The 10,358-nt window shown below is 37.0% G+C and overlaps 1 protein-coding gene across 15 annotated transcripts; it reads right to left on the bottom strand.

The window, feature by feature from the left end:
* Nucleotides 1–738: 738 nt before the first annotated feature.
* On the bottom strand, nucleotides 739–8,754 carry LOC113710117 (uncharacterized). 15 transcript variants are annotated; one of them, XM_072065488.1, is made up of 8 exons: nucleotides 8,078–8,754; nucleotides 6,091–6,320; nucleotides 4,450–4,555; nucleotides 3,925–4,229; nucleotides 2,499–2,533; nucleotides 2,323–2,414; nucleotides 1,750–2,091; nucleotides 739–1,649 (listed from the first exon to the last, which is right to left on the bottom strand). In XM_072065488.1, exons 7-8 carry the CDS (start codon nucleotides 1,972–1,974, stop codon nucleotides 981–983), a joined length of 894 nt encoding a protein of 297 aa, XP_071921589.1. In that variant the 5' UTR covers nucleotides 1,975–2,091; nucleotides 2,323–2,414; nucleotides 2,499–2,533; nucleotides 3,925–4,229; nucleotides 4,450–4,555; nucleotides 6,091–6,320; nucleotides 8,078–8,754; the 3' UTR covers nucleotides 739–980. The 15 variants fall into 15 exon arrangements, with proteins under 15 accessions (XP_071921589.1, XP_071921591.1, XP_071921585.1 ...); XM_072065490.1 differs by having other exon boundaries at nucleotides 1,750–2,067; nucleotides 4,450–5,519; XM_072065484.1 differs by having other exon boundaries at nucleotides 4,450–5,519.
* Nucleotides 8,755–10,358: the final 1,604 nt, after the last annotated feature.

Genomic DNA, 10,358 nt, shown 5'->3' on the forward strand with positions numbered 1-10,358 from the left:
CCAAATATTCATACCCAATATTAAAAAAGAGTCATATTATACAAAAAACTAGTTCGAGCTATGAGGGAATCAAGTAATCAGCGTGAAAATTGGACGTGGCAACCATATACTACTCATTTCGGTGAAGGTACATGTGATCAGCCATTGCATTTCGTTATTTCTTCCAATCATGAAGTGCTTCTGGAGTGACGTGGAATTGTGGCATTTGAGCTCTCTCTATACCTCCGCCATCCATATTAGCTTCATCCATATTACCTCTGCCATCCATATTAGGTTCCTCGCACTTTTTGTGTCAAATCATGGCTCACGCCATATAAAGCAATTGCTACTCCTTCCTCTAAAGTCACTTTATCACAGGGGCCCTCAGTAATGTATCCACTTTCTCGCAATATCCGGCATGTTGAACAAATGTGGGCACATTCATGCGCATGTAGTTAAGCATTCTAATGCATTTTCCCTCCAACAGCTCGTCTACCCAACCCTGACCTAATAGAGCACTTGTATGGACTAGCTGTCTTGTCCTTGAAATATGATGTGTTTAAAAGTGTCACGATAGTATTAACACAGCAGTTGCGGCTTGTCTTGCATCATCTGGGTCATCTAAATTCACTCCAAAATTGGGCAGAGCCCTAACCATTTATGATCTGTTCGAGCAAAACACTTGCACCTTGAAAAAAAGTAAAGGATAAGCACCAAATAAACCAGAAGCTAGGAATATGTGAATTAGTGAAGCAACTCTTATATCAAAGTAGAACTCCAATTTATTATTCGCCAACTCGAAAAGTCAAATATTTGAAATGGAGAAACATTATGGTAGGTCTACAAATGATCCAAACTACGTAATGAAACAACCAAAGTGCAAATTCGTTTCCCAACAGGGAAAACCAGCAGCCATCAATCACAAATAGAAATCTTTTACATTAAAACATGCAAACAAAGCCTTCCAACTGGTGCTTAACCCCCCTAGGCACATGCAGGTCTCAATCATCTAGTTCGCCCCCCCCAATCTTCAGTGCATATAACCGCTTCCTAGCCTCACTCTTCTGAATCAAAAACATCCTCCGATGGTCAGCAGAATCAGCCAACTTCCAAGCTGCTGTGACAGCTACTTTATCCGACAAGCCTTCTATTTTGGTTAAGGCTTCATCTGCCTTTGCCACCGAGTAAGGGTCATCATCCACGTAAATCGGAGGAGGAGGAGCTGGAGCAGCAGTAGGTGGGGGAGGTGGGGCATCTACGCTCTGGGACGTGCTCCGATCGGAAGCAAACGTCGCATCCATCCAAGATATTACATTATTATAGGAGGAGCGACTTAGACCAGGCGGGGGGTCGCCGTCTCTGGCGGATGAAGATTCCGGAGTCTTCCTTTTCCCTTTGCCTTTGCCTTTCGAATGTTTGGCATCCGATTTCCCAATTGACTGCATAGGAGGAATTATATCATCAGTCAGGTCCACGTGCTCCGTGCCCTGGCCACCCATATTGTCATACGCTTGACTTTGCCTCGCTCTTATCTCGTCATTGATGTCAACTGGTGGTTGATTTGAGTCCCTTGCATATCGCCCTTGGGCATCCATTTTGTCAAACACCTCCGACAATATGTAGAAGACACGGCAATCTTTGTTGTGGTAAGTCTTAAAGGATGGATTCTCCTACACATTTAACACCAAAAAGAACATAAAAGGATGTTAAAAAATAGTTTTTTACACTTTATACGCTTATGTAATGCAAAAGAAAAAATTAATTTTCAACCTTAATCACAGCTTGCCATTTGCTTTCGTCCATGATTACAGTCTGGAGGAGGGGATCCCATCCGGCCCCAGTCACCCTCAATCGCATGCGATTGTATTCTTGTGTCAGATGACGTAATGCATAATACTTCGCCTTGATTTGAGTTGGATCAAAGTGGCATCCTTTTTTGGCAAATTTATCAACAATTGCCGGAAAGACCTCACTCTTTAAGTTGCCCTTGTTCATTCTATTAGCCCGTTTAAATTCAACCAAGTACTCCGCAAATTCAAGCTCTCACTCCATTGGAAATTGGGCTCGACCTTGCCTTGATGAACCAACCTTACCAGCCATTGGTTTTTTACACTTTATGTAGGACAAATAAGATTGGCTCAAGTTGGCAATTAAGGATGCTAAACAGAAATTGAATGGCATCTATAGCCCCAATGCACATATAGCAATATTGAAGTAATACAGGTGAATCACGTGTAAATATTACCAATGAACAACTAGGGCAGCCATGAACACGGGACACACAAAATAGTTAATTCAATATATTAGTGACGGCGTTGGAAAAAGAAACGAATTCAATAATACCTTGAAGTAATTGGTGATGAAAAGCTTTAAGTCGTTCTCTCCACACTCGGACCAAGCAATGCTAACAGGATCAGGAAGTATGAGTTTTTCGACTGTGAGCGAAAGTGAAAATTAGCCCTTACAATTCTTAACAGTCCGACATGCAAGGAAAAAAAATATATACCCCCAAAACAAACCTCTAGAAATGGATCTAGTGCGCGGCGGCATAAACCTGTTAACAAAAGAATACATGCCTATATCTCAAATTTTGGAATTCAGCTTAATTACCTAACTCTATAATAGAACAGAAAAATACGCTAAAGAAAGAAATGAAACTCCACATTCAAAATATTAAAAAGCAAACAATAGAATTTGAACTAATTCCGCTAACCCCCTATTTCACCTAAATCAAATGAAGGCACGAAAAATATTACTACTACTCATGGATTAATTAAACCAAAGCCTCAATAAGTAAAAAAAATTCAATTGAAAATTTTTTTGTGTGCTCCTACAACACTTAGAAAGATTTGTTCGAATGACTCCCTCATAACCAGATAGCTATTTGCAGTCAAAAGAATACATGAATTCAGAATTTTAACACCTTCTTAAACCATTAAGGCAATCAGGAATGAAATGAGAACATGTTGCCACAAATAAGATTAGCATAAGAACATTAAACTGCTCCAAACAGGTGTAAAACAAGTTTGCAGGAGGCTTGACAAGTTACATTGCCCTTGTAACAACTCTGTATTTTTCCCAGCTTATACTTTGGCATTAAATTCAATAGCTATGATCAACATCTGCAGTTTTTCAAAAAGGAAGGGTAATGTTCAAATTTTAACTTAAAATCCAAAAGTTTTTTTTTTATATGAATTTGAATGCCAATCATCATAACGTGAACGGAGGAGAAAATCAAATTTGTCCAGAACTTAAAGATAAAAATAAGAGGAATATGATCTAACGATCAACCAAATTCCTTCCAAAATCAGTCTCTTTTTCATAAATGCAGCAGCATATGACTCCTTCCCAAAGCTAGAAATGAATGGCTGAAATGGAAAATGCTCTTACAGGGAAAAAATGGCCATTCAACCACTCTAAACCAACAGATATTCTTAACTAAAATACCAGATTTCCTTTTTCGTTTTTTCCATTACAAGCCTCAATAATGGTTCATCCAATAAACGGAAAAAACTCAAGTAATCAGGACTAACAACTAATCATGGCCAAACCGGAACTATTTTGTCTTCATAATTCATACTAAATCCCTAGTCATAACTGATAATTTCCATTAAACAGCCTCAATTAAGTTTAAGATCACACTAGTAGGACATTTTTGCACATAAAAACACACAGAGTTCTCTCGGCTCTTTCTGAAATTTTTCACAAGTAGGTGAATCTCAGAAAAGTTGTACCATATTCAGATCAGAAAGAGAACAAATGTACCGCAAAGGCCATAAAAATTAGCAACAATCCCACCAATTAACAAAAAAATGAAGCAAATGGAAAGGAATCTACTATACAGCGACTGCTCAGTCATTTTAGCAATCTGCTGCTTCAAAAAAATAAATAAATAAATAAGCAAGCAGCCGAGCTAATCTCTTAACAGTTCTGGTAGTTAGGCACCTGAAAGTAGAGGGCTTTTGTAGCGGGCGGACAAGGGCAGCTGTTGCAGAGCTCACCGTGGTGGACGACACGACTATCAGCCACCGTAGGCTTTGCCGGACTTCAGCAAGTACCAAATGAGGAAAATGCTGAACCTTCGGTGGACAAAACTCCGATGGCTGCGAGACTGCTACACCAGTAGAGGAGTGTCCAACCAACCTCGTGCGCCGCTTCTCTTTGGGTTTATCAGCCTACGAACGAGAAGAATTAGCTTGGTGTTCTCCTGCAGTTCAGCAACCGGGGAAGCTTGCCTTCTGTGCAACGAGCTGAGTTGATGAAGACGGGAAAAAAACACAAGTTTTTGAGGCCAAAACGACATAGTTTCATTAAAGTTTCAGACAACCTCCAAAGTTATTTACAAGTTTTTTGGGGTTCCTGTAGCAAAAGTTGTTAAAAAACTAGTAGCAAACAAACTTCCTAAAAAACCATGGTTCCAAACAGGGCCTATATGTTTGTATGTATGTATGTATATACATAGAGTGGTACCATGCTTCAAGTAGGCAATGGCATTGCTCGTGTTCATGGTCATGATGAAGTAATGGCGGGCGAATTAGTTGAATTTGAAGAAGGGACAATAGGCATTCACATTGCTCTGAATTTGAAATCAAATAATGTTGATGTTGTATTAATGGTGATGCTTTGATGATACAAAGAAAGTTCTGTAAAAGCAATCGTAAGAATTTCTCAAATACTAGTGAGTGAATGAGGCCTATATATATGTGGAATATATATATATACGTGTGTGTGTGGAACATGTATATATAGATGTCTGTGCGTGTGTATGTATATGGAACATGTATTACAATTTAGCCCCCTATGTCAAAATCCATGTATAATATAACACCCATATGGTTATCAAATAATTTTCATCTTGATATTACGGTATTTTTTATATTTTTGGGCTCTATTATAGAAAGCAAGTTCCGACACTTTGACATTTTAATTTAGACTATGTGAGAGTTATGTAGAACTTTTAAATCATAAGAGTGTTATATGTAAAAAGCGCTAAAGTACAGGGATGGTGTGTAATTTACCTTAAGTTTAATGATTTTCCACTCATTTGAGGATGTTGAAACTCATTTACCCTAACTTTTGTAAAAAAAAATTATCAAAAAAAAATCTTTTCAGTTTTGTGTCTTCCATCTTCCTTTCTCTTTCTCTCTCTTCTACACTTTCCAGTCTCTTTCTCTCCCTTTCTTGACTTCCCAGGACTCTATTCTTCTTCTCCCTTCACAATCTTTCTCCCTTTTTCTCATTTCCTAGTCTCTTTGCTACTCTTTTTCTTCACATTATCCAATTCATCTCCTTTTCTTTTCCTCACTGATCTCTCTCATTCTCGTCCTCTAAGTGTACATTAACCAACAAATGTCTACAAAAGTAACATTGTGTCCAAGTATCACATCTACATAAGGTACTTTTACAAAAGGAATCTGAGTTCAAGAAACCAAAGAACATCTAAGTGAACCATTGCATGATCAAAGGCAACTTTGTCTTCAATGTCCTTCAGTCATATCTATAGACTCTATCTTCCAAAAGTTTGAATGACCAACATTTGTCTGTCATAAAGTAATAAAACAAGTAGATAAGAAGACGAGCACAACACTAAAGGAGAAGCAACTTTGCTTAGGTTGCTTAGATAAAAAAATGCAATCCAAAGAGAACCTAATTCTAAAGGCTATACATACATTCTCAAAGTAGAAGCGGCCCCAGAAAATTAAAATCAGCCCCAAGAATAAAAATCAGGCCCAAACTAATGCACAAAATCAGCCCCAGATATAAGTACTGCTATTAAACTTAAATAACAGCCAGTAGTGGTAGAAAACTCAAACAATTTTAGGATGCTAAAAATCTTTCAATTGGCATTAGGAACTCATTAATATCAAAGGCGGTATATATATGCTCAAAGTACAAGCAACAGCTAATAAAACTAAAGTAAATTAAACCAATTTAATGAACAAAATGAGCCCAGAAATAAGAATTGCTATTAAGCTTAAGCAAATTAAAGCCATCAGCTGATAAAATTGAACTAAACTAATCCACAGAATTAGCCACAACAATGTAACCATGAAAAATAATAGGTATCTATAGCATTCTAATTCAATTAGCTGTATAAGAACGATTCTTTACTAGTTATTATCGCCAGATGTATTTTCACTGCCTTGCTTCTTAAACTGCATTTTTGCTCTTCAAGCCTTAAGGAGTTCTTGCATTTCAATCTATTGGTTCTGCATTTCAGCTCGTTGGCTCTCAAGTGCCTTTGCATATAAGGTTACCGGTAAGAAAAAGTACAACTTGAACTTGGAAGACTGCCAAGGTTCTAGTAGGAATTCCAAGCTCATGTGAAAGAGTTGCAATTGCTGCAAATAATAACAAATGAATCTGTTGAGGAGAAATTACACAGTAAAATCATTACAAGGCAGGAATACACAAAAAAGGGACAATTTATGTGCAACTGCAAAATATGCAAAAGAAAGCTCCAATTGATAACTAGCATGAAAATCTACTGAATACAACATGTATTCTCATAGCTGCTGTGCTTTGTATCAGCAAAAGGAGCTTAATTAGCTAGATGACTATCACTACTCTTTTGCCCTCACAATACTTTTAAGTCTTGACTAGTGCATGGCCTCACTAAGTATATAAAACACAACTGCATTCATGGCCTCATCATGTCCATTTTCTCAACTTAGCTCATTGAATTAGTATACAAAACACAACTGCATGACCATGTTGTATACAGATTCTTTGCATTCAGCAACATTTACAAAATAAGGGAAATAGGAGCAAGAAAGGATGGAATAATCTAATAGGTTGCTTCCCAGAAAGCAAAAAACATGCACTTGAAGAGGTATGTGTGTGTGTGTGTGTGTATGTATGTATGAACAAAACTCCTGCATGGTACCTAGCTGCTTGGACTTTTAACTTTGATGTTTGAATGTGATAAACAACGAACCTCTAAGAAAGGATAAAAACATATAAATGTGTACCCAAAGCTGTTCTAGACCAGTACTAATCATTTTTCTTCATCAGTCTCTAGTAATGAAAAAGGAAGAGAAATAGAGTAGTTATAGTACTAAATTAGCACTAGCTACTACCCTTGACAGGAAACAACTCTTTATTTTTTTTTTTCTAATGGCTAACCCCATATACGGGGACAGAAGCCACCCCAAAACTTTATTAATGACGTGTGCGTGGCATGCAGTTGATTTTGCAAATGGGGAGCTAAAAGAGGAAACTTTTCCTATTTTATTTGCATTTGCCGAGAGTAAGTTTTCTGGTGGTTTTTAACAGTTGATAAATGGGATTCTGAATTTAGCAAAAGATTTCAAATTTACTTCCAGCTCATGCTTGACTTCCGTTTATTGATGAAATTGAATCTGTTGTGGTATTACTTTACTCATACCTATACTTTGTTCTCTGAAAAATCAAATTGATTATACTTGTTCACTATTGTTCCTTAAAGCAAATCAAAAGAACCCATTTCCTCTTGGAGGGGAGTGAAAAAGTTGTCTTGGTTGTTATCCCAGGCTGGCATCTTGATCATATGTCCAAATCCTATGCTTCAATCTGAGTAATGGTGAAACTATATAGAAGAGAAAACAAATACAAAAATTGAAGGCAGAGAGTACAAGCACAAGCTTGCTGTCTAAAATTTCTTTTGATATAAAAGAAGACATCTTTTGGAGGAAGCTTATACAACACAGGAAACAACTCAACTTCATATATGAACAAAGCTCCTGCGTAATACCTAGCTACTTAAACTTTTAACTTTGATACTTGAATGTGATAAACAACGAACCTCTAATAAAGGATAAGAACACTAGTAATTAAATTAAAATTACCTTTGACAGAAAACAACTTAAATTTATCCCCTACAAAATACAGCGGAGCCAAGACAATTGGCCAAAAGTTTCCAGCTAAATTAAAATTAGAGCACAAAAACTTTGTGATCGGAAAAATTGATCACGTAAATAACCACACAGAGGTGATAGCATCTAATACTCGAGATCCAAAAAGAATTTGGGCAGAAATTTTCAGAAAATAAAAAGAGAAAGATTAGGCCAGAATTATTTGGAAAATTTTAGGGGGAAAATAGGAGAGAGAAAAAACCAACCTTTTGTCACTTGGACAAAACACGGGCCCTTCAACACCGTACAGCCACTGGAAAGTGATGGGTAGAGGTGAGAGAGTGAGAGGGCAAGAGTCGGAGAGAGGGTGTTGGTTTTCTTATGAGAGTGATTTCCTCCGCTCTGATTAGATTAGTTGTGTTTTTGAGTTGTTTTTTAAAGACTTTATTGTAACGATTTATATTAAAAATATTTATTATAGATATTTTTTGAATTAATTTTAGAGGTATTTTCAAAATATATTTTGAAATATTTTTATAATTTATAACTTTTTTGAATATTTTTTTAAATTTTACACCACTCATCCACACCTCCTCCTTCCTCCTCCCTCATCTCTCCTTTCTCTTTCTCTCTTTCTCACGCCTCTTTCCTTTCCCTCCTCTTTCTCCTTAGTCCTCCCTCTTTTCTCTCCCTTCTTCCTCCTCCCCTTCTTTCCCCCCAATTCCAAAACCTTTTCCCACTTACGGGTGATGGTTTCGACTCTAACCACCACTCTAACCGTGTTCTTCTTGGTCGTTACCAGAAAAATTACGACCTTTCTGGACGCGATCAGATTTGGTAGTAACTAGGAAGGAGAAAGAGGAAGAAAGGAGGAGGAGGAGGAGAAGAGAGGGGGGAAAGATGGGGGGAGAGAGAGAGGAGAAAGGGTCGTGGGTGTGAGGGTAGTAGCGGTGGTGGTGATGGTGGAAAGTGATGGTGTATTTTTTTTTTGTATATTTGAAATTGTTTTTGATATATTGTCTGGATGTGATGTTTTTTGAATTATTTTTGTTTGTGTATTACTGTAACATTTATGTATGAAAAACTTGTTTTTCAAAAATTGAGCAATCCAAACAGAGTCGAGATTTTTGAAAACAAGTTTTTTATGTACAATATTGTAATACACAAATAAAAACAACTCCAAAATACCACATCCATACAAAATATCAAAAACAATTTCAAATATACAAAAAAAAACACATACACCACCACCAACCACTAAAAACACACCACCACTCGCCGCCCCTTCCTCCTCTTCTCCCTGATCCTCCCCCTCCTCCCTCTTCTCCTCCTCTTTCTCCTCTCTTTCTTCCCCCTCCTTCTTCCTCCTCCCTCTTCCTCTCCTCCTCCCTCCCCACGTCTCTCCACCTACCCCCCTCCCCTTCTCCCCCTCTCTAGCCGCAACATGCAACCAAAGAGGGGGAAGGGGGTGGTAGAAGTGAGTGGGGAGGAGGGAGGAGGGGATGGGAGAGGTGGGGTAGTGGTGAGTGGTTGTAAGATTTTATAAAATTTTAAAAATATTTTATTAAAATTTTAAATTTTAAAAATAACCCCACCCAAAAATATATTTCCAAAGACATCCCAAAAACACCATTAAAAACACCTACAGTAAAAGTTTTTTACCTACATTATTATAGTAAAATATTTCAAAAACATTCCCAAAAACAACTAATTCAAACGGTGAGCAGACAGCTTTCTTTCGGTGTTTTGTTTTGAACTTTCAATTGCACCACTTCCATTTTACCTTTGATTTGATCAAAATTTTGACCTCACTAATTTCCCCCCATTTGAGACAAAAAATTTGCAATATTTTTTGTTTTTAATTTTGTTTGAAGCATAGATTTTACTGTTGCAGTATTCTTCCTTATTTTTTTAACACAAAAACAAAAATTTCCATCATATGTGGCAAAATTTGTTAAATTCATATAAGTGAAAATGTACTTTTATTAAATTTCTAATAGTTCTTACAGGTGCTAAAATTTTATACCAATTCCTCATAATTGCAAAACCAAAGTACATCTTATAACTGAAAATAATGTTCTCAAATTATATGGTTGTCAAATAGTTTCATTAAAAACAATCTAGTACTAATAATAATATATTGCAAGTAGTTGTAAAAAAATTGAAGACAATTAAGTGATAACAACCGATTATCACTAAGGCTATTCACAGTTATAATGACAACCATATATTGTCACTAAACAAGGATCAGTGACAACAAGTGAAAGTCTTCAGTAAACAAGAACCAACAATAATGATAGCATTCACTGAGTCGTCATTATTGTATACTTCAAACACTCCGCGCATTCGAGATCTGTTGGCAGGGTTACACTTGAGACGACATAATCAAGTCGTCACCTATATAATTGGCTCCTATGAGATGCATGTGACGAATATAAAATCATGAGTAAAGCACCTCCTTCTGTGACAACATTCGTTTCGGCACTGACAAATATTGTCAATGCTAACCAATTTTCTTGTAGTGGATACTCGTGCGAATCATGCTTA

The sequence above is a fragment of the Coffea arabica genome, chromosome 9e (assembly GCF_036785885.1).
Source record: "Coffea arabica cultivar ET-39 chromosome 9e, Coffea Arabica ET-39 HiFi, whole genome shotgun sequence".
NCBI classification, from domain to species: Eukaryota; Viridiplantae; Streptophyta; class Magnoliopsida; order Gentianales; family Rubiaceae; genus Coffea; species Coffea arabica.

What these genes read in the sequence shown, in the direction of transcription:
- LOC113710117 (XM_072065496.1), bottom strand. Translation starts at nt 1,974, where the DNA reads ATGAACAAGGGCAACTTAAAGAGTGAGGTCTTTCCGGCAATTGTTGAT. An exon ending in AATGGCAAGCTGTGATTAAG is followed by an intron (nt 1,650 to 1,749) that starts GTTGAAAATTAA and finishes TTAAATGTGTAG; the next exon opens with GAGAATCCATCCTTTAAGAC.